The sequence below is a fragment of the Ptychodera flava genome, chromosome 13, assembly GCF_041260155.1.
Source record: "Ptychodera flava strain L36383 chromosome 13, AS_Pfla_20210202, whole genome shotgun sequence".
Taxonomy (NCBI): Eukaryota; Metazoa; Hemichordata; class Enteropneusta; family Ptychoderidae; genus Ptychodera; species Ptychodera flava.
Genome location: NC_091940.1, coordinates 7226472 through 7251971, shown reverse-complemented (window position 1 = coordinate 7251971; position 25500 = coordinate 7226472). Strand labels below are relative to the sequence as shown.

The following is a 25500-nucleotide window of genomic DNA, read 5'->3' as shown; positions in this document are numbered from 1 at the left end:
AGCATCATTTCCATATAGTCCTCCACAGAAAGTCTTCACTGACTTAAAAGATGTTAGCACACAGAGAGAATATGCCAAAATAAACATACTTGGGACTATTATAGATGATGAACCAATAAAGTATAATGTTAAAAAAGACAAACCCGAGTTACCCATGCAAGACAAAATAGTTTCGGACGCAACAGCCTCTGTTAGATTGGCAGCTTGGGGTGGTTTCACCAGCACTTTACAAAAAAACTGTTCTTATTAAATATGTAATGTGTCTGTACGCTACTTTTTAGGCAACAAATACCTTTGTACATCTTATGACACGACAGCAAAACAAGTGTCTTCAATACCAAATATTTATACAACATACACAAATCCTAACACAAGTACCATACTGAGCAAGCCAACGTTGTGTTCTCTATAACCAAATCATTTTCATGTCTCCAGCCTTCCTGCAAGGCTACAATTTCAATACCAACTCCAATGCCCTCTTTGATCAAATGCACTAAATGTAATGCTTCGCAGGTCACCAGTGAAATGACAATAGCATTCACTGGATTCATTATCACCACTATTGATGGCAGAAAAACAACCTTATCGTTTACGCGATCATCTCTTGCAAGCTACATTGATACAATCGACCACTGTGCTTACAATTTGTCTGGAAAAAACCCTCATCAGGTTCTTTCAGCTGACAATATAACCTCTACAATACTAACACATGATGGCCTGTTCGAGATAGCATATGATAATATCACCAACACGTACGATTTTATCATTTACCACAAACTAATACATAGGATGCATGGGTGTTTTATCCTGACAAGTAATCTTGCACTGACCAGTCATATAAGCAGTTATTTCACATTCAACTTCATGGTCTTAAAGTATAATTTGTACTGGTCTTTTCAGTCTAGAAATCTGAAATTTTCAGAGAGTTCTGTGATTTTGGTCACCTTGATTGACAATGTCAATTTGTTCACCTGAAGATGTGTGTTACACAACTGTGCACATGACCTGATAATATTCAAAGACAGTCAAAACTAAAGACAAACTAAAACTTTGCTGTCAGAACGCTTACAAAACTGGTTTGGAATAAACCGAAGATTAATTGTCGTGTGCCTATATTTAGAATGTATTTTTTACCATAGAGTTGCTTGTGATTTGCTGCATTTTTTTTTGTCCATTGTCATCTCAAAAAACAAAAGATTTCAGCCTGGCTGATTCTCCATCATCATCCTTGATTTCTTCTCTTGAACAATTGCTTTGCATTTTGTATGATAAGTCCTTAACCCACCGTTTACATTTGTTCAATTCATAGTTACTGGTGATTTCACTATTTTTATTCCATGTGCTATTTTCCCATATATATATATTTTTTTGGGGGGGGGGGGATGTAAAAATCTTGAAACTTTTTACATTTGTAACGATGGACCTCTCTAGACCACAATATTATGATGTTGCATAGATGGTAAGATATTTCAAATGTAAGTGTTGTGTGAATTTGAAACAATGTTATGAAAGGGTAATAGTTAAATAGCTTGTTTGATTGATTTGCTGATGCTCTTGTACTTAAGATAATCTAAATCTGAAACAATATATTCAACCTTTCATTTATCAGAGTTTTCCCACAGTTCCAAAGAAATCAGCCAATAATTTGCATAAATTGTACAAATATAGACATGTCTTCACATACTTTGAAGTTCCATTAGCTGTTAACAAACTAATACATAGGATGCATGGGTGTTTTATCCTGACAAGTAATCCTGCACTGACCAGTCATATAAGCAGTTATTTCACATTCAACTTCATGGTCTTAAAGATCCATTAGCAGTAATTTTTGGTCACCTTTTCTTTTCCATTTTATTTGTTCTGAGTATCATCTTCTGCTTCTGATTTCAATCCTGTGATTTGAATGATTTCAATTTCTTCTCGAACTCCTCAGCAGTCAAAGTGCTTTGCATTTTAGTATGATACGTCCTTAACCCACCGTTTACATTGGTTCAAATCGTAGTTACTGGTGATTTCACTATTTCTATTTCATGTGCTATTTTCCCATTTTTTTTTGGGGGGGGGGGGGAGGGTTGAAAATCTTGAAAATGTTTTTACATTTGTAACGATGGACTTCTCTAGACCACAAGGTTATGATGTTGCATAGATGGTAACATATTTTCAAATGTAAGTGTAGTGTCCATTTGAAACAAATGTTCATGCAAATTTCATCGTTTGGTGTTTACCACTTCTTAAATGCTTTATACTGTGTCAATGTAGATGTCTCATTTTAGTTGATATACTGTCTGTGACACTAGGTATTACATTTGCTAAATACAGTCAGTGCATAATAACTGACTCAACGACTAGTCTGGTCACCTTTCTCATTCAACTGCCTCTAGACTTGTTCTATGCTAAAGAGTAGTAACGTCACCTACGTACTTTTGTGAATCTCACTGTCATTGGGCCATAATAACAAACACTATGGTTGAATTATGTGGCTTATCTTTTATATTTTGGTACTTGTTCTCTTTAATTTTCCTTTTATTATTAGATTTTAACAAATTTCTCAACATGATATTGTGATATACTTAACTAGAATAAAACCACTGCCATGTGCTTGTAAAGTTCCTGTTCAGTAAAAAATTGCTATGTCCACAAATTGCTGGTTACAAATATCACAAGAAATCAAACAATAGTTCACATGGATTTTGACCCATTTTTACTGAGACCAACCTAGTGTCTTCTACTCTGTAAGCACTTTGACCATTAATGTATACTTCACATGTTCTTGTCAGATGAATCTTACCAAATACAAGTCCTATTCTTAAAGGCACAAGCTCTACGATTTTTAAAATTATTTTTGGTCATTTCAGTTTGAACCAAGAAGTATTTATGTTGTTGTGCTAACCAAGTAATGTAAAATGGCCAGTTACTGTACTCATGTTGTAAAGCGAACAGCGTCTTTCAGACATATAAATCTTTTGATAGTTGCAACTTAGAAAATGATGGTAGACTCTCCTTAACCGCCATTGTGTATTTTGAATAGTATTGACTGACCTTAAGGCATGAACTTCAATCATCTGAAAGGCCATCAACTTTTGACATACCAAGCCTTTATACAGGTCAAATTTCTTAATGGACAGAAATGATGTTTGAGGAAAATTGGAGGATTTTTTCCAAGCAAAAAAATTTACAAAAAAATGCAGAGCTTGTGCCTTTGAACACAGCACAGTAGCTGTACAACTATAACAAGATCACACAGTAGCATTCCCTGAAAATACAGTGTTCTTGTTCCTGCTAGGGCTGTGTAAAAAATCATTTTATTTCTCACATTTCTAAAACGACGAAATGATAACAATGACAACCAGCATCCTTACATAGTTTTACAAACCCATCTCACATTCATGATGTAACTCTTTATACATTTGAGTATCAAACTTTTGTAAATTACCCAGAATGCTAATATCACACCTACCCTTCTAAGATCCCTTTGGTGGATATTTGTTTATCTTTTATTCTTGTTGTAAACATGTCTGTAGAGTTGTGTTGACTACAAACATTTACTACAGTTTATTTTTGATTGCCAGTTTAAAATGTCTTTAAAGTTTGCGTTGACTAATAACAAGTCTTATGAAAGTGATTTTGACTTTATTAAATGTGTTTTGAAAGTGTTTTTATGACTTGAGACATGTTCAATATGACTTTGTTACAAGTTTGTCATAATTTATGATGACAATAAAACTTTACTTTTTCAATCTTGTCTGCTTGCCTTGAAGTATAGTAACTTTGAAAATACATTCATTACACTTATCATGTATTATACTCATTGGTTGAGCCAGACATTCACATTAACTGAAATATGTCACCATATCTCAAGATGTACTCAAGCAAACATGGTACTTGTGCATAGTATGATTACACTGTCGCGTGACTATGCTATTCAAGTTTGGTCAAATTTCACATTCTTTCCCACTGCACCATCTCCCTAATACATACTGATGACCCACGGTGTCCACTCAAGTCTCACTTTGATTTATTGTGTCAGAGGTCGAAAAATGGAGAGTCAGGCAGGAATATTAATTAGCAATGAAGACATTTATTCAGCATATCAGGCATTGAAAAAGTCTAAATTGCAGCTGTCTGTAAAAAATGTAGCTAGTGCTTTAAGGGAGCAGTTGCAAGCCATTGAAGATGGTGGTGCCCATGACGTAACCATCTATAAAAAAGCTAAAAAGGTTTATGAAACAGTTGTTAAGCTGAATAGTAACAGACAGGAAGCAAAGAGAAAAGAATATTTGGCAAATGTCTTTAATGTTCCTCGTCAAGCTGACATAAACCAGAATGAGGGGAGTGGAAATGAATCAGTACCACACCAAGTAAACATTGTAAATGAACAAAATTGAGAACTAAAAAGGTTAATCAATGAGATAGAAGATGACAATGAAGATTTAATTCAGCAACTCAATGTTTTAGAGGCAAAGTATGATGATTCTTTGAGAGTAATGCAAGAATATAACCAAATATTAGCTAACTTAGATCCACAAATACAAAACAGGGAAGAACTGAAAAATGAATTAGACAGTCTCAGAGCAAAGTACAGGGAGAGGTCAGAGGAAGTTGATGAAATTCAAAGTAACCTTATTGAAGTCAGGAGAAAGAAAAATACGAAAGAGTTAAACAAGAAAATCAAAAGGAGAGATACAAAGATTAGAGCACAGAATGAGAAAATAAAAGAGCTTGTGGCTGAAAAAAGAGCAAAGAAAAAGATGCTTTAGAGTTTAAGCAACATCTAGAAGAGAAAGAGGTTGCTCTAAATGAGGCACAGGTTAAAGTTGAAATACTACAAACAGAAAAGGAAGCTTTGAGAAAGAAAGTGTGGTACAGGGATTGCATGAGGAGCCAAGCTAGTGAAGTTGTTGCAGAAAAGGAAGAGCAAATTGCACGATTAGAACTTGATATGAAAAAAATTCAAAAAGAAAAGAATCTAATAGAAGTAGAACTAGCTCTGTGTAATGATGACGAAATAATATCATTTGAAGATGGGCATTACACTCATGAAATACGTGAAGTCATCATGGATTTGTTGACCATGCATGTGTCCACGAATCAAGTCAACGGTGTCATAAACACAGTACTAAATAAACTTGCAAAGAAAAATGTGGCTAGGCTGCCATCTAATTAGATGCAGTGAAATCTAGGCTTCTTGTTGAGGCAAAACACTTGGCCCATGTGCAAGTTGCTGAAAAAATGATAAGTTGTGGTGAGCACTACAGTACTGGCACTGGTGGCCATACACTTCATGGTGATGGCACAACAAAAAAACACAGAGAGTACCAGAATTTTCAGGTCACATTGAGCAGTGGCGAATCAATGTCCATAGGTTTATCAGAGCTAGCTGGTAAGGACACAAACAGCATATTTGAAAATTTCAAAGAAACAATTGATGATATAAATGAAGCAGGACTGAGTACTGAAGATGGTGCAAAAAAATTGATTGCAACCATCAAATCAGGGCCCCACCAACCCAACCTTAATTCCAATTGCAACAACTCCGCCATTCAGTTTTACCTGATGTTGTCAAAAACTTTGATACTCTGTCATCAGATGTGAAAACTGAGCTTTCCGAAATGGGCAATTTTTATTGCAAAATGCATGTGGTTGTCAACTTTGCTTCTGAATGTAACAAGACACTTAAAATTTTTGAAAACATAACATCAAATTATCAATCCAAGCATGCATTTGAAACTGCAGAAGCAGGTACTGTACGGCTAATCCGAACTGCTGTGAAAGCATTCCATGAGGGTGGTTCAGAGGAGGCTGGAGTTGGCTCATACTTTTTGTCATTTTTGCAAGCTGAAAGTGATAAAATGTACTTGGTTCCTTCTGTGGAAACAGATTTAATATTTTGTTCTACGATGCTGGAGCACTTTATTATCATATTTCTCATATTGAGAAATTTCTTCAGCTATGGCCCAACAAAAACAGGTTGCTGCAAGCTGTTTCTGAAGACCTCTCTGTAAAATCACATATTGCAGGTCTCAGGGCTCTTGGCTTCATTGATAAATTAATTACTGGCCCATATTGGCGTCTCATTGAACAGACACAAAGTGTTCTAGACTTAAACCCCTATCTGGCGATTCTGCAAAATAAACTTGAAAAGTGGAGTTCCGATGCTAGTCTCCTGTTGGAACAAACATTTGTTTGGGCAGATGTTGAGGTCCACAAAGATCAGGTTTATCAGGCTCTTTTCAGAGATGGTGATCTGGAATTGGACCAGATGACCATTCAGTGTCTGGAAATGTTGTGTGGTTGCATGTTGCTTATACTTGAGAGGCAATGTGATGACCAGTTGCCAGGCGGCAAGTATGCTAGCCCGTCAGCTGGTCTGAAACAAAGTGCTAGTTGTGTTCCCACAACTAACACGATCTCTGAGAGGGATTTTGCCATGCTTGACATGCTGCTTCCATTCAAGCCTGCGAGTACGTTGGTAGCGGTAGAGGCACAAATAATGTGGTCTAATAACAAAACAAAAGATTGGTTAGATAGCAAGACGACAGAAGAGAAGGAAAAACTTCTAAATGAAGCACGAAAGAGTGTGAATAAAGCAAGAGAAAAATATAAAGCAAGACAAGAAATCGTCAAAGAGAAAAAACTTGAGGCTCTTGTTGAAGAAGAGCGACAGTATTCTCGCAAAGTTGCTCTAACAGATAAAATACAGACAGTGTGGAAGTCATGCACAGATATTGAAAATAAGCTACAAGGCCTAAATGAAAAACAACAGAAAGAATGTCTAACAAATCAAATTTTATTTCATAAAGAGGTGTTAAAATCTTAAGGACCAAAATCATTATTCCTTTTAAGTACAACTGTAAATAAGAAACGAGAAATGTTCGGTGTTGCAAAACTTAAATCAAATATACATGAAATTCTGAAACTGAATGCTGTAATGTCAGTAGACATGGAAACGGAACATGACGACGTAACTAAGTCAGCTGACGAAAGAAACATTAAAGTAACAGCAGAGAAACACAAACTAGCCACAAAGATAAAGGAAGCCAGAGAAAAAAGAATCATCAAGGCACAGAAAAACAACTACCAGAACTAGTACAAAATCCGTAAAAACTGATTGGAAAAAAATCAAGCATAAATATATTGTAGACAATGATGCTGGTTTTCAGGAAAAGTTTTGGGAATCAACAAAACAAACAAAGATAAACCCTTAAAAACAATATACTCTGTAAAGTATGAAGATGATGATGATCAGTGGAATTTTGACTTGTTAAAAGACTTGAGGGATGGTGACCTCATGATCTTTTGAAGTTTGAATGTTTGGTAGGTGACTAGTACAGGAATGACATACATGTATCCAATGATGCAATACTCATTTAATCAGAAATCATTAATTTGCATAACAATTCGTAATTAGGATATTGTTTTTTTATTATTTGAATTACATGAGTAAAACTTCAATCAGGTTGTTTTACCAATAATTTCACCCCAAAAATTGACAGACCATCTCTAAACATATCCAGTGCTCTCCAGAGCTCAGAAATAACCAGGGGTGGCTAATTTGCATAACAATGCATTATTTACATATTCTTTTGTTTTGATAATGTATTATTTTGTTGGGCTATTAACACATGGATAGACTTCTTCAAAAATACAGGGGTGGCCCACCCCTCTAAATCCCCTCGTGGAGAACCCTGATATTCCTTGAGAAGCCTGGTGATATTTATTCGTAACCATGGCAACTGAAAGAAAATAATAACTATTTGAGGTTAATTTAAAATGTTACCTAATTTAGATCTAAACATGTATGTTATACTGATATAAAAGGGTATTCAGTGTGTAAATAATCGTTGTCTGTTGATATTAACAAAAATTTAAAATGAGCAATTTGTTAAAAACGGTTTCCATAGCAACTGTTTGCTCAAAAAAAATTTTAATATTTGGAACATTTAAGAGATGACGTCATTAGCGACACCTCCAAGTTTCGTTTGAATTGCTCTTAAAATAGCTAAGATATACTCATTTTTGCATTAAAACAACCTGTAGAAATATCTTAAAAGGGGGCATATTGTAAACAATAGGATTAGTGTAATGTTATGTAACCCTATTGTCAAAATACTTACCTAATTTATGCCTGAAAAAATAAAAATTAGCGTAACTTGCTTAATTTTTCATCAATTTCGATGGGGAAAAGACTGAAATGCATCTTTTACCCATCTTTGTCTAAATATAGAAATCTTTTTGTAGTTTAAATAGGTCTTCATTATTGATGGAAACCCTAATGACAGTGTGAAAACTGAAAATCCAAGAAAAGCACGCATGGCAGCATGCAGCGATGGAGTTTTGATGTGGCGCGGGATGGAGATCGGGAAGAAGGGGTGCTATTCCGGCGCTGCCATGTGTTAGAATTCACAATTTTGTAATAAAATACCACATGACTATCAATAAGTTTGTTTTTGTCTAAAATGTACCTCCAATCTAAACCTTTTCTGTCATGATAATTGTGATAGAATGTCGAAACAGCCTATGAGTCGCGGTTGTTTTTGACCGATTTTGCACGTGTCAACGCAGTGCAGTGATAGAAATGGACGACAGAGACCAGTAATCTATAAAAGATGTTTTCGTTTTCTGTGATTATATTCTTGTGAATTCTCATCAATATTCTAATATTTGATGTTGCACGACTGAGGAGATCGATGATGTTCATTGTTTTCATTTTCCGTGATTGTATTGTGAATTTTCATCGAAAATTATGATGTTTGATTGCATGACGGAGGAGATCGCTATGATTTCCAGAAGTGCAAAATTGATGGAATGAGAGTTGAAAATCCTTGATAAGGCGTCAAAGTTGTCTAAATTCCGCTGTGATGAAGTTATTATAAACAGTGTTTTCACGTTTGTTGTATAGTAATCTGATGCTTTGTCACAGTGTTAGCCAATTGTTTTCTGGATTGTGTGAGATGACATGCATGATTTCAAATCACGATTTGGGGTGGGGGCTATAACTTAGAAATAACTTTGACAGAAATTTTTTCTCAAACGATTGTGACAGTTTTTAAAGGGTTATACACTGCAATAGTTTTGTTTTAGGTGTTATTTTTTATTTACTGTTGTATTATTTATTCATTTAATTAAAAAGTGATTGCAGATTTTTTTAAATTCTTTCTTGTAGAATACAATAAAATACCAGTTTTAGGGTGTTAGTTTGCATCAGATCACTTCTGATTTAGTGCAACTAAATGTTTATAAGATAACATTGGAATGGTGATAAATACATAACAACAAAACTAATGGGAAGTACATTACATCAAATATCTGTACATGTGCTAGTATGTTTTGCACCTTTTAATGCCATCTCCCTTTTTTCTTTTAAAGAAGAAAACTCTGGTTATGGAACATTCCTGAATGTAGATACCTCAGAACGACATTAACCTGCCGACTCAATGTTGTTGTCACTTCCCGATGTGGTGCTGATTAAAGTGCTGCAGAATTTGATCTTGGAAGAGCTGCTGCAGTCTGTATGTTTGTGTTGCAAAAAACTTTATAGATTTATAAAATCTGTAAGTGCTCTTTGGAAAGATATTGACTGTGACCATCCAATTGTGGTAGATGGACAACAGATTCTGGATATTTTGCAACATTCAGTGCAGTTTCGAACCTTTTCAATACCTTATGCAGAGGTTCAAGAATCGGTAATTGGAACTGATTCACTCTTTAGCGAACACCTCTCGCGGTCCCGCTGTATTACTTACCTTGACCTGACTGGCTGTATACTGTCAACATTGACGTTTCTTTCTTACCTTCTTAGTCTAAGGGTACTCATTCTTTCTGAGTGCAAGAACATTTTTCAGCACAAAGAGGATGCAGTCTCAATTTCATGTTGCAAAGATCTTCAACACCTACTCATTGGGTTCACCAATGTCTCTCCTTCTAATGTTGTAAGCATAGTATCTGACTTACCTTTGCTGTGTAACTTGGATGCACCTGGTATTAAGTTCCAGCTTGATAACATTCTTACCATATTGAATAATACTTACCATAGACTTCTGTACTTCATTCTATCATTGGATACAGATGATGTAACTTCGGATCAGTTTGATACTTTAATCCTTGACACATTCCCAGATTGTATTATCAGTGTGTACCATACAAACTGACCTTCAAAATGCCATTCAGGATGAAGCTCAGGTGCATGGAAAGACTGTGCAGTCTTACAGACAAGGAAGGGGACCCCAGTGACAAGCCGTTAAATCAAAATGTTAATAAAGAAAATGTTAACAGTTTATCAAGGAAAGCAGTAGATATGAGAAGATACAGACAGGAACTGAAAGCAAACCAGGAGAAGTATCACGCGTATAAAGAGAAGAATCGTGAAAGATTAAGAAAATACAGAGAAAACTCAAGTGAAAAACAAAAAGAAAGGCAACGGGAATTGACAAGACTCAGAATGAGGCAATACAGAGCTCGAAAAAAGTTAGAGCCACTACTCAATCCAGAAGCAGGCATAGCTAAAATGCATCCATTCACCAGACTAGATAAACAGAAACAAGAGAAGAAGAGAGAATACTGGCGAGAAATGAAAAGAAGAGAAAGAGCTCGTATGACATCTCAGAAAAGAAGAAGAATTAGAGAGAAAGATGCTTTGATGAAAAGACAGAAGCGTCAGGAAATGAAGCAGGCAGAGAGAGCTAAAGAAGGGAAGATGAACAAACAGGCAAATAAAAATTCTGGGTATATCAAGGACTGTACGAGAAGAAAAGCTGTTCATAGAATGAAAGCACGTCTTCCAAGTTCTCCCAAAAAGTACGCAGAAATCGTACAAGGGCTTCTTACAAATCTATCTCCAAAAAAGAAGGCTGCAGTACAAGCTTTAGGGTTAGCTTCTGCAAGGGAAAACAGGGAACTTGTTGGTGTCTGTAAATCCTTAAGATCAACGTTCAAGTCGCTGGACAAGAAAAGCCTAGCTCGCAGAACCTTTCTCATGGCTCTTGCGAAAAGCACTAAAAACAGGTACTGTCTTAAGCGAAGAGTAAGTCATCAGCTTGGTATACGATGGCAGACTTTAGTTAAAGCCTCATCTATCACCACCTTGGAGCGGAAGCGCAGATCTGATAGTGTGTCAGGTATTGCAAAGAAATCAATACATGATTTCTACATACGTATGATGAACAACGAAATAGATGCTTTGCGAAATCGCGAAATAACGAAATGACAACATTTCAACAACCCCCAAATTTTTTCTTCAATAAAATCTAGTATTTAAACAATGTCCGTGACCGCAGCAGTTGGTTTACTGGGTTTAATGAACGGATTAGGTATGTAATGGAATATTTTGAAGTGACTTCAATCACGGTCGAACTACAAAGTGATACATGGCGAAATCATGGGCCGCCATGAAAATATCAGTATGAACACGTACTCCCACAGTCACTACAGTACCTGTTTAGTCAGGGGAGTTGTGAAGCTTCACAAATCTCTCTCGAAATAAAGCCATAACATTTTGGAATTGAGGTTTTTAATCTTCAAACACTAGCTGTCGAAACGCAGCTATCTGTTGGCGGTGAGCGTGCGTAGCTATGCGGTGGCAGGGTTGACCTTTGATCCGCAAAGCTCTGCATGCATGGCAGGGCACAGGCGACCCAATAAGTATTACTGAGTTTTTCACACTGTTTTCTCTATCATTTTCTCTTCTTTCTTCATGCTCTGAATGATCGGAATAAATAAAATAAATGGTTTATATAACCTAACCTAGCCTCCGTGACTCTTTATTTATTTTACACTCCATTACAAGGACGTATATCTCTCATACACACATGCTGTAATTAATTAGTCAACACAACTAATTATGCTAATCCGTGGACTTATCAGGGATTTTACGGGTTGATCAACAACGCGAAAGATAGGAATGGAATACTAAAACCTATCTTTCCGATGTTGACCAACGTCTGATAAGTCCATGGATTAGCATAATTAGTTGTGTTGACTAATTAATTACAGCATGTGTGTATGAGAGATATACGTCCTTGTAATGAAGTGTAAAGTAAATAGTCACGGAGGCTAGGTTAGGTTATGCATGGAGGTAGTACCTCCATGGGTTATGTAAACCATTTATTTTATTTATTCTGATCATTAGGGGCATGAAGAAAGAAGAGAAAATGATAGAGAAAACAGTGTGAAAAACTCAGTAATACTTATTGGGTTGCCTGTGCCCTGCCATGCATGCAGAGCTTTGCGGATCAAAGGTCAACCCTGCCACCGCATAGCTACGCACGCTCACCGCCAACAGATAGCTGCGTTTCGACAGCTAGTGTTTGAAGATTAAAAACCTCAATTCCAAAATGTTATGGCTTCATTTCGAGAGAGATTTGTGAAGCTTCACAACTCCCCTGACTAAACAGGTACTGTAGTGACTGTGGAAGTACGTGTTCATACTGATATTTTCATGGCGGCCCATGATTTCGCCATGTATCACTTTGTAGTTCGACCGTGATTGAAGTCACTTCAAAATATTCCATTACATACCTAATCCGTTCATGAAACCCAGTAAACCAACTGCTGCGGTCACGGACATTATTTAAATACTAGATTTTATTGAAGAAAAAATTTGGGGTTGTGGAAATGTTGTCATTTCGTTATTTCGCGATTTCGCAAAGCATCTATTTTCGTTGTTCATCATAAGCCATTTCTACATACGTCCTGATGTGTCTCTTCAGTTAGCAGGGAAAAACACCGTCAGCAAGAAAACATCTCTTCAACGTCATATTCTAAATAGATCATTGAAAGATGTTCACAAGCAGTGGTCGCAGGAAAATCCAGCAAGTAAAGTAGGACTTTCCAAGTTCTGTGAGCTGCGGCCCAAAAATGTGAAAGTTCAAAAACACCGAAAACTTAATCAGTGCTTATGTGAATATTGTGTGAACATTGAGTTAAAGTTAAATGAAATCAACAAATTGGCTACAAGATTCAACTTGTCAGAAGTCAGAATAAATAGTAAATATGATGCGATGGAGATTAGTCTTTGTCCAAAGGAAGCTGAAAGCAAATTCCACGATATAGGCTGCATCAACAGAAGTTGCCAGAAGTGTGGTGTTTGAGCGAGTGAAAGACAGACTGCTGCCATTATCAGTGACAGAGACTCAAACGTGTTGGCTAAAATGGGAAAGTGTGTCATCAGATGGATCAGACAAGAAGAAGAAGTGCCTGGTGAGAAAGACTGGCACAACTCAAGAAATAATCAATGAGCTGTTAGAAGAACTGGCCCCCTTTTCACGTCATTTATTCATTGCTCACTGGCAGTACTCACAATTCACAAGTATCTCAAGAAACCCCTCGCCAAATATGGCAGTGCTCTGCATGGACTTTGCAGAAAACTACACATGTCAGCTCCAAGATGAAATCCAGTCTGCACACTGGAACCATACACAAGTGACTATTCACCCCGTGATTGCATATTACCAGGATGGTAATGGTAAGGTGATGCGAGAGGCCATCCATTTTATTAGTCCCCGCGGATGAAGTCTGGCGGGGACTTATAGATTGGGTCCCGTCCGTCCGTCTGTCCGTCCATCCGTCCGTCCGTCATCAACAGTTTCTCAGACACTGCTGAACCAATTTTGTTCAAACTTGGCACAAAGGCATAGCACTATGACCTACAGATGCACGTCGATTTATTTTGTGATACGATCCAATATGGGCGTGAGGCGGCCATTTTGTTGCGATTTTTCATGTCTTTGGACCATAACTCAGACATCCTTGAGCAGATTCTGTTCAAACTTGGCAAAAGGCAAAACACTATGGCTTTCATATCATGTCAAATTATTTGCGATACGATCCAATATGGCCGCGAGGCGGCCATTTTGTTTGCGATTTTTCGTGTCTTTGAACCATAACTCAGACATCCTTGAACCGATTCTGTTCAAACTCGGCACAAAAGCAAAACATTATGCACTTCATATGAACACCAATTTATTTCATGATATGATCCAATATGGCCGACAGGCGGCCATTTTTTTGCGATTTTTTCATGTCTTTGAACCATAACTAAAACATCCTTGAACCGATTTTGTTCAAACTTGGCACAAAGGCAAAGCACTATATATGGCATACATATGCATGTATCAATTAACCTTGCAATAGGATCCAATATGGCTGCAGAACTGCCATTTTGTTGACATTTTGCATGTCTTTGAAGCATAATTCAAAGGTCATTACACCCATTTTGTCAAAACTTGGCACAAAGATCAAGCACTATGGCATAATACATGTCAATTTACTTCGTGACATGTTCCAATATGGCTGCCAGATTGTCATTTTTTTCCAATATCGCTGCCAGATGGTCATTTTTGGATTTTTTCATGTCTTTGAGGCTTAATCATATGCAAATATTCCTTAACCAATGTTGTTGAGACTTGGTACAAAGATAAAGTACTATGGCATACATATGCATGTCTACTAATTTTGTGCTATGATCCATATGGTCAATAGACAGCCATTTGATTTCAATTTTGGTGTGATTTTTTTATGTCTTTGAAACATAAACATAGGTCACTGTCCCTCGATGGACTGATTTTGTTCAAACGTGATACGAAGATAAAATACTATGGCTGCATTCTTGTGCACATTAATTTGTTTCATTATATGATCTGAAATGGCTGATTACAACAACATACCCGATCCCATACCATTTCGAAAATTCCACCAAACCATGTGTATAGTATGTGCTGTCATGACATTAGAGGCAGTGAGGGCATCGTTATGTGTGATGTAATCAAAAGTTCCTTCAGTGGTCATTACCGGCAGAGATGAGTCATTTATTGAACGTTCCTCAGATTACTTTATTATGCAAGTCACAGGCCTGATGCACCCGTTGCATCAATGTCATTCCACACTGACCTAGACCACAGCTACCTAGACACCAAAGATTATATCAAAATGGACAAGCGGGACTGTGTCATCAACGATGACTTGTTTCCAATGATCTGAGCCATGACAGTCATGCTGTGAATGAGTTCACCAAGACAGTGTGTAAACATCTAAGAGATGTCCGAAAGCTGGATGTGCAAAGAATGGTAATATTTTCCGATGGATGTTCAAGCCAGTACAAGTCCCGTACACCATTTGCGGATGTATCCTTTGCAGAAAAGGATGTCCAGTGTTCCATAGAAAGAAACTACTTCGGTTCACGACATGGCAAAGGACCATGTGATGGGGAAGGTGGAGTCATTAAGGCTGCATTGTCAAGAGCAGTGAAAAATCAGGAATTTATACCAACTTGTCCACAGGCTGTGTATGACTTCTGCCAGAAATCATTGGCAAAATCAACAAACTCGTTCAGACGTACCTTCTACTGGACAGAAACTGGTGACATCCAGCGTGACCGGCCGTCTCGTGTAGTAAAAACTGTCAAGGGGACTCGTAAACTGCACTCAGTCCGCAGCACTGGAGAGGTATATGCACTTCAAAGTCGAGACTTATCATGTTATTGTATTCTGTGCCTCAGTGATGCTACTGGCTGTGAAAACCAAAGATGGGTTGACTCCTGGAGAATGCTGAAGCTATCCCCTTCAACCAATACTAACACAGGTAATTGACTCAGTTTGAACACGTGAATCCATTTGACCATGGTAGCCAACAGAAATGTTTTTATCTTGTATAGTTGTGACTATCTAATTTTCAGTGGGAACAACATCTCCATCACTTTATTAGTTGGTTGGTTATCATTCAAGAGATTTATTCACAATATTGTACCTGGGCCACAGCAAATGTATGGAACAGTCAGTGTCTTGTATTTTATAAATCATGGTTTCCTTTATTTTCTCTTTCCAGTTGTTAATTCAGAATCTGCACCTGATGCACGTTTGGAAAGTGACAATCAGACTGACCAACCTTGTGAACATGTCATGGAGACTGATGCTATTGAGTCGTGTATATCTGACACACAGCCAGTAGGAAGGTTTGTACTTGTCATTGTCAGTTACCTTTAATGAAATTCTTTCTAAACATTAACTTGCTGGTAGGTTTCGGAAAAATGAAGCTGTGAAGATGCTAAGCCCATTACAAAGTGCCAATGAGATGCCGGCCATATGCCCCCCCCCCCCCCCCCCCCCCCCCCCCCCCCCCCCCACCCCCCCCCCCCCCCCCCCCACCCCCCCCCACCCCCCCCCCCCCCCCCAATAAAAAAATAAAAAAGGAATGTATATTTCTGAAATGAGTGTTTTGTAAAGGTTTTGTTTTGAGTATTACCCAGCTTTGTACAAGTCATAGATATATTTGCTTTGCAAACATGTACATGTGTAACCCAATACAGGTTTAAAAAACACTGTGTAGTTTTCAAGTTATGTGGCATGTATTGTTACTAATTAAGAGGTATACTCTGCCTGTAAAACAATTATTCAGTTAACTTGGTCAGTGATTCTTTTACCCTTTCACCACCATGGTTTGGCCCAATCCCATTGTTATCAATGGTGAGTGTGGACCTGTTTACAGGGAATTGGGGTGAACAGGTTAAATTGAAAATACAATTTTTTTGGTTTGCAGTTCTGGCTTCCATGTTTGTGACTTCATCCTGGTTAGAGTTGAGAGTGCTCGAGGTAGACCACTGATGTTTCTTGGGCAGGTATGTTCAAACATTCACAAATATAATGTGCACATTTACGTTGGCCCAATTCCATCAATAAAGTAAATTTTTAATAACATATATGAAAGATACCGGAAAAATTCAGTTCAAGAAGTGTTTTATTGGTAATTGTCTTCTTAAGTGTCAGATACATTTTACAAGCATTTACAGTAAATAAGCTGCTTGTATATTAAAGGTCGGGAGTTGTCGGAACTGCGTCTGCGCAACTTTTTTGTTTACAAACAATACAGATAAAGTTTACAATGTACACCATGGTAAACATGTTGCAACTTCCATCATTCCCAATGTACTTTGAATACGGTGTTTACATTGGTTGTATGGACCCATACGACCAACACACCGTATTCAAAGTACATTGGAGAGGGATGGAAGTTGCAACATGTTTACCATGGTGTACATTGTAAACTATATCTGTTTTGAACTGATGAATTTCAATTTCATGCATGAAATATATTGTTTGTAAACAAAAAAGTTGCGCAGATGCAGTCCCGACAACCCCCGCCATTTAATTAAAAGAATTAATGGTACTGATTGTCCAAACTTTCCTTTTATCATACACAGATTGTTCACAAGGATGGAAATCTTTTCCAAGTCAAGTTTATGAAGAGGGTTTCCGATGGCAAATATATTTGGCCGACCCGAGAGGATGTATCATGGGTGCCAACAACAGAAATAATATCAGCAATTAGTCTCAAATCCTTGACTAATAGAGAACACTTTTTGTTTGACTCAGATAAAATTAAAGCTGCAGCAGAGGTTGCAGAGCTAGACTTAGGCTAGGTATTTGAAAATAACTTGAAGACTGTGGCAAGTAGTTTATGCCAATCATTGTCCATTGCCCTTGCCTACTGTAACATGTCTGTGCACTGTATTTGTCTTTGGCATTGTAGGTAAACTTACCTAACAGTGATCCGTACTGTATAATGTACTGTCTTTTGATGAGTAATCTGTAACTAGTTAAGTTAACATGAAATACTTACCATTGTTCAGAAAGTACAAAGTACGCCCCTTGTGTTTGAAGGGTTTCGCTGACGTTTGATTCCCTATGTCAACTTACCTGACAGTGATGGCCGCACTGTATAACGTACTGTCTTTTGATGAGTAATCTGTAACTACGGTGTACGAGTTCCTGTGAAATACTTACCATTGTTCAGAAAGTACGAAGTACAGTGGTACCCCAAGTGTTTTAGGGGCTTTGTTGAAGTTTGATTCCCGATATTAACCCTTTGAACCCGGCTCGGACATAAATGTCCAATGACGTCATAAAGTACCAGGGTGCAAAGGGTTAACTTACCTGACAGTGATCCATACTGTATAACGTACTGTCCTTTTAGATGAGTAAGCTGTAACTAGTTAAGTTCCTGTGAAATACTTACCATTGTTCAGAAAGTACGAAGTACACCCCTTGTGTTTGAGGGGCTTTGCTGAAGTTTGATTCCTGACAGTGATCCATACTGTATAACGTACTGTCCTTTTTATGAATAATCTGTAACTAGTTCAGTACCTATGAAATACTTACCATTGTTCAGCTCATAATAAAGTAAAAAGTACCTTTACACTCCATGTTTGAGTTTTGTTGAATTTTGATTCCTAAAATTAACTTACCTGACAGTGTTCATCCATACAAATTAATAGGAGGAGACTTTATTGACATTTTGATTCATAGGATAAATCTACTTGGATGTATTACCTGCTCTCCTCATATATGAGGGTGTTTGCACAAATTTTGATGTCAGAGATAAACTAACCTGACAATATTGAAATTTTAATTTTAATGACAGCACTCATTCAGAATGTTAGGGCTCCCTCCAACTTCATCCAGGCTTGGGACTGGCAAGTGCTTTAGAACAGATGTGCACAAAGAGAGATGTGCATGAGCATGAAGGACAGTGCGAAAAGAAAGGAAAGCTATAGGGAAGGTGCACTTGGCGTGGTTAAGCCCTATCAGGAAAAGCTGGTGAAGGTGACAAAATAGCTGTGATGTTTAGCTGGGTTTTTTTAGTATTCAGGTTTTTTGTATGAACTAAAGTTTCTTGTTCTACTCCCTATATATAACATGATATAATTCCCTGCACTGAATGCTTATCAACACAGCCTGTATGTAAGTAATAACCATTATTGTTGATAAATGAATTCTTGTCCTGGCTTCAGTTCAGTTTTCAATAATCACAATAATTACTACCCATATAGGCTGTGTTGATAAAGCTAAATACAGAGTATTTCATGCTTCATGGATTTGAACCAGAAACTGCAGTTGATTCACAGAAGATAAATCCTGAGAAACAGCCAAAAGTTACAGTTAAAGGACCTTTTAGACTTATTAACACAGGTTAATTTTAATAGGATGCAGTGCATTGATTTCAGAATGACTGGCAGATATGGTGCATGCTTGTCAGAATCTGTTGCATGTTCACTTTTGTAAGTGTGGTTTGAAAGGCTGTAGGGATAGCATTACAGTGTCCAATAAATAACCATAAAAGCATGGCAAAGCATAATTACATTTAATCTTCTCCACAATATTTGTAAACATGATGTGACATATATATATTGAGAGCTTTTGTGTAGATAGGAATGTCATCTATATTGTCTGTCCATGTTACATACGTTACCCACAATACAAGATTTCTATAATTGTAGGTATTCAAAAGCAGTAAAATATCCAAAGATAAGTGATTTCCTATAATAGTGAAATAACAAACTGTATACAATGAATTTAACTTGTCCTTTGCAACAGCTAGTTGAGACATGGCATTTAAAACTACTACAAGGAAAACACTGTCTGTCAATGTTACGCGCGTTGCCATTGGTCATGACATCACGTCAATCAGTCAGTTTTCCTGAAGCAATGTGAAACAAGTTTATCTTTTAATATGTATTCTCATAAGGTAGATCATCAGTCCTCTTTACCTGAATAACTTTCAAAGTCAAATTAAAAGTTTGAATTTTGGGGTCAATGTCACACTTTTGGGTGCACTTCACTGTTGAAGTACTCCTATGTTTTCAGTGTTCTGGTTTTGTAAATCTTCTACTTTCTCATCCTAATCTCTGAGTCATGCTGAAATGCCAGTGTACCACACAAAACGGGCAGCAAATTTTCAACAAAATATTGATAAGCTGCTCCACCATCTCTGAACAGTTGCATTCATATGACTGCTGCTATAATTTACCATCAGTTGATACATGCAGGAAATCAAGCAGTTGGTTTCTACCCATTGTATACCTACCAGAGAACTTCCACGAATAATCTGCCGGACTCTAAATGTTTGTTCCTAGAAGTTTTCTAAGGTATACAATGGCTAGAATAGTAGTTTTCCGCTAAACTAAAAATGCCCTATTTGTATACCTATCTAGAGCTCCTACCCACCTCCCCTGTTTGTAGTGTACTAGCCCTGGAATCCATAGGTGCAGCGTTCTAGGCCACACTGCCACCCCAGAGAAAAAAAGGCAAGCACACAGTAATTTGCCAGCTCGCTTTTTGCATCATATAGCTGTCCATTCAGGATTGTCAGCAGTCATCAAGGAGATATTTGAGTAAATACACGTATTTATTGAAAAGATAGCAACAGCATTTTGTATTTTTAGGCTAAATACATAATTTCAGGTGCTGTTCGTAAGTCGGAAAGTGTGCGCAGCAAATTGTAGCACTCTTGCCATTTTTTCTATGGGGCAGCTGTGTGAGAGGCCATACAAGCATCCAAAATATGAACGTGGCCTTGAACTTTGCACCTATGGATTCCAGGGATAGTGGTGTACATGTTATTTGTTGAGAAGTATTTCTACTCTAAAAGGGCGGGTCTTTTGTTATTCTCATTCCTAGCTTATCTCTGTGGCCCCGGTTATATGCACCCGGCAGTGACAGTTTTGTTTTGGTTTGAGAGTCATTAGTTTGGGTGTTTCCTGAACTTATAGCTATCTGGTTGTTGTGATCTGTTTGAGTGGCCTCTGCAAGAGTCTGACTAGTACAGGTGGGGCATGATGGGCAAAAACGAGTCATTGTGAAGAGGAATAGAAAAGTTTTCTATTATGCTTGCAAATTGGGAGATTTGGTAGATTATTCCTAGAAGTTCTCTTGATAGGAATACTAACAGGATGGAAATTAGTTTAGGGGTGAACTACAATTCCTCATTTTATGAGCTACTGTAAGTGCAAAAGTAATGTACTGGTATAGCTCGTTTGTTTTGCAGGGAAGAGAGAGAAACGTATTTCCAGCACAGAGAACTTGGCAGATCTAATCCTGGGAAATATCTGAGCTTCATTATTGATGGAATGGATCAAAACAAACTCTTCCTTCAATGTTTGCGGCAGTCCAGAAAAACGACGAGTGGCCTGTGGTTACTCAGAACTCACCTTACTGGTGTACTTGTACGTGGAAGGGCAGCCATGGGTTATTTTGATGTCATGCAGTTCTGCCATGACAGTAACCTGACCATGAACATCATTTTGCATGTTCTACTCTGTTTGGATACTATACCAGATGTGATGTTCCTTCAATTGGATAACTGCTTTCGGGAAAACAAAAACCGATTTGTCTTCGGTCTCTTGGGCTACCTTGTGGAGATGGACAACTTCAAGGAAGTGAGTTTTATTATGGTGCTAGTAAATCTCTTTCTTTTTTTGAATTTTAAAAATAGAGACAAAGCTTTAATTGTAATCTCTGTGAGTATGTCAATTTTGGTGTGGGAGTAAGATAATTTCTGGTCACTTTGGGATTAAGATAGAAACTGAACCGATAGCACATTTTGCTTCTAACCTCTTGATGTAGAGAAAAAGATTGATAGATTTTGTTTGGTACTTCTGTCATTATTTGCTAGAGATTTGGGGTCAAAAAATTCTGGTACCTTTACTATACAGATTTACTAATAAGGTCATCAATTCAAATCATCAAGAATTTTTTGGCTTCCTTTGGAAGAACATCATATTGTAAGACCTATCAATAGCATCACTTGAATTCTCTATTTTGTGTCATTTGCACATACAATGTCCCTGAAAGAACAAGTATACACTTGTACAGTACTGAGCTTTAAATCCATAAGGATGCTCAAAAGATCTTGTAGCACATGATTGTCACTGATAGGAATGTTCACGTTCAAAACTAATGAGTGTACAGGTTGATTGACTATTTCATTTCAATTTAACAGGTTCACATAAATTTCCTTATGAAAGGGCATACACATGAAGGTGAGTTACTTCTTACTTTGGTTTGTTTAGCCCTGGATCAGTTGTAGGCACCTGTGAAGCTATTATCTATACTGCCTAGACACTTGTTTTCTCAATTGAACATGTCCCAAACCCCAATAAAGTATACATTTTCTGAAAGCCCTGATATAGAGCTATCCGACCAAGAACAGTGCACGGTCATTATTTGCATAAGAGTCACGTGACAAGCGTTTTGCTGAACCTTCCAAAAACCGGTTTTCCCGGCCTTATGCAAACACGCTGCAAGATTTCCGGTTGGAATTTCTTCATTGACAAGCCTTGACAATATCCTTCAAAACCATGTCCATTCAAATTCTATGGCGTGATAATTAAAATTCCTTGAAAAGCACCTTCGTCCAACACCTTTAAGAGCGCATTAAAAAATAACAAAGGCATATAAAAGGAAATCCCAGACACGGATATTGAGTTCATTATGTTTCCAATGGACGGTGTGAATTTCAAGCAGCTAGTGTTTGTGAACGCGAATTGACGAGGTGCCAAAGAAGGGTACTTCATTCACACATTGAATTCGAGAAAAACGCAAAAAACATGTTTTGATACTTCTACGCTACGGCATTTGATAATTAGACGTGCACGAGCCTCAACACGGACATACTTTGTTACCAAGTAATGATGTCGGCCGGGAATGACAGTTGTTCAGAGAAAAAGTCCCAGGAAATAAAATAAATCGCGGAAAACTACCAATTTTTGGAGCCTTGCGTGTCGACACATCGCCACAGCGAATGGCTTCAGTGGGAAAAAACAATGACGTCAGCAGTCATTACTGATAGCGGGCGTGTCCTAAATTCATATGCAGATAAGCTTGTTTGCGTTCCCCAGATCACACTCCCCTCACACGCTATATAGACATTGCAGAACCGTAAACTTGATAGCGTACTATCGCACCAATTGCAGAATTAATTCTAGGACGCGCTATTGCGCAATAAAATCTCGAATGGCCCTCATTTCTACGTTTGACGCGCCACTAAGGGCGCAACATTATATGAATGGGTCGATCACGCAGAGTTCACGTAGTTCATACATTCGCGTAGCTCCCCGAAGGTCATTACCTCAGTCATAGTGTGACATGTAAAACGATTCAGTTACCTATCAACCTTTGCAATTAAATACCCACTACAGCATATATGGTGGTACATAGGAAGCTGGGTAGAAAGGACTGATGTAGGGGCAACGGTGTTTTGGAGCCGTACGCATGTGGCATGGCCACATGGCCGATGAATAAGCATATAAAACAACGGCACTGGCCGCTGCGTAAAGGTGGAAAGCTAGCCGACACTCGGATTTTTAACGCCGTTATAGTGATGAACCCAGGATGATCGGGCAGTCCCTTAAATTGAAGCGTTTGCAACATCTACCGTCCGTACAAACGAAACGTTGAACACTGCAAGGAAAACGTCCATGATCGTTTTGAAGAGCAACACATTTTAGGTAGGACACATCTCGTTTTTCCAGAGTAGCGAGGTCTTTGCATTGAACAACACCGCTGTGTAAAACCCTTTGACCAGAACCAATGATCGTAAATTTGCTAATACGTACGAGTTATGTTTAAAAGTTGATGTATCGATCACTTTATTTTATAGGTCGTACGGGTTACAGTCTCGTGCTATATCAGTGTATGAGTAGCCTAATTGTCGATGCGTGCAAATCGAGGGCCACTCTCGGAGAAATCCTACCAGTGTCCAGTGTTAAAGCTTTGATCATGATCGTTTTCACAGTCAAAATCACAGTCCTTAGCAATTTGTACAGTTGTTCAAGTCCGACATATCAATAATTCATCACATAAGTTACGTAAACAATTGAATCAAACCAAACGGTTTGCTGTTGCCGTTATTGGGCCTGTTGCGTACGTACAAGGGACAACTTTGCAGTAGGCTTGGTTGGTTACGGGTGGGGGGGGGGGGGATCTCCAGTATTCTCCTTTTCTTGACTTGATAGACTATTGTATTTTCTGCAGAAAATTCAAGGTTTTTACATGTGTGATGATGATGGCCCCCCAATTTTCTAAAATGGCCCCCTTGGAACAGGAGTTGGGGCCAACAGTGGCCCGTTGTTTGTAAATCCTAGAATGAACACTGTGTAATTGTTTATCTAACATTGCGAAAAAGACGTCAACCACCGTAAAGCGGCGTGTGCAGGCTCCGACCAACCCTAAGCAAAGAGTGATAAAACGTCGCACTGCTGAGAAATCGTCGTTGACACGATGTCTTGACCACACTAAGAAAAATGACTTGCTCTCTGGTGTAGACTATGTCTGGAACTGTACGAATACTTGTTTATTGGACTAGGCTTCGACAAACATTTAATTACGGTTTATTGTTTACAGACGGAAGTAATCCTGGTGTTTGGAGAAGTCACAGCACGTCATTATGTAAATTAGCTAGTGCAACGCAACGTTGTGTCACTCAAGATGGATTATGGAAATAACAATGCAAATGTGTCCACAATGTTTACAAAAGCTCCCCGATTTAACCGGGATAGCCACGTGCATTTGTTTTGATTTTTAAAATCGTGAATTACACGGAAACCATTCCTTATCTTGAACTGGCGACACATCTCAATTCTGGGTCTTACTTGAAGGCGTATTCTCAGAGAATTTTGAAAATTTGACAGAAAAATGAACGATTTGGTATTTATCTAGCTTAAGTTCACACTGCTGCTGTTATGGATCAATAATCCACCAACAGAAAAAACGGGCAAGCAATGTGAACAGTGCACTGCCCACATTGACAGGCCAATTGTCAATGGTTAGCAATGGTAATCTACAAAAATTAAAAAGGATAAATCCCTACATCCACCTATATAGTCTATTTAGTACACATTTTAAAATGAACATAGAACATGCGTCTAACATAGAACATGGCTTCATGCACACTGACAATGGACCCAGAGCTAAGGTTTGTCCATACCTGACAAAAGTTCTATTCTAGGTTTAATCCCTGACTACCGGGTAGGATTCATTAGGCCAGCCCTTAGCCCCTATCTCAAGTTAGCATGTCCCTAAATTCATGTTCATGTTTAGATATCCATATCTAATCCTTTCATCCAGTTGTCTAAAAAAAGCTTACTGCTCAATAACATGCGGTAAAGCAAGTGAACTCCCAGTGTTTTTAGCATGAAATTATAAGTATTTGTAGTTAAATTATGCACATTCTGGAATTACATGGAATTACTTATGTAATTAATATCTGGTGTAATAAAGTTTTAATTCAAATTGTCTTCTTTTCTAACAGAAATTGACCAAGTGTTCAGTGTATTATCTAACAAAATTAAACGTGCAGATGTCATCACTCTGGACAGTAAGTATTTTAAAAATTACTTTGGAAAGAATTTGATGCAAAGATACAGCTACATTAAAGGGAAAAAGACTCTTTTTCATCTTTTTTTCATAAAACTGTCAGAAATGACCCCTTTTCTGTATGAAAACTGATGAATTTATGTGAGAGATCAAGATGAAATGCACTGCTCAATGTCAAAGTCTCTTTCCTTTGACAACCCTCATGTGGTCCAAACATATAATATTTGCTATCCTGTCTCATTCATTTTCAAACGTCCATTCAATAACGAATGCCTGGTAGAAACCTTTTATTTCTCAGTGCATGTTTATATATTGTCTGTCTATTGCCAGAGAAGAGACTGTGTAGAGTTTGCCAGTATAT

General features: G+C 37.8%; 2 protein-coding genes across 4 annotated transcripts in view; both read left to right on the top strand.

The window, feature by feature from the left end:
* The first annotated feature begins 14254 nt into the window (after positions 1-14254).
* On the top strand, positions 14255-17736 carry LOC139147277 (uncharacterized). Its single transcript, XM_070718307.1, has 4 exons — positions 14255-15573; positions 15817-15943; positions 16528-16606; positions 17189-17736. The coding sequence occupies exons 1-4, from the start codon at positions 15057-15059 to the stop codon at positions 17405-17407; spliced, it is 942 nt and encodes a 313-aa protein (XP_070574408.1). The 5' UTR covers positions 14255-15056; the 3' UTR covers positions 17408-17736.
* Positions 17737-22764: 5028 nt separating this feature from the next.
* LOC139147275 (uncharacterized) overlaps positions 22765-25500 on the top strand; it is a 60463-nt gene continuing 57727 nt past the window's right edge. For all 3 annotated transcript variants that reach the window (XR_011555686.1, XR_011555685.1, XR_011555687.1), the window contains exons 1-2: positions 22765-23272; positions 25075-25140. The gene's annotated coding sequence lies outside the window, so the exon portion shown is untranslated. The remainder of the gene's footprint in view (positions 23273-25074; positions 25141-25500) is intronic.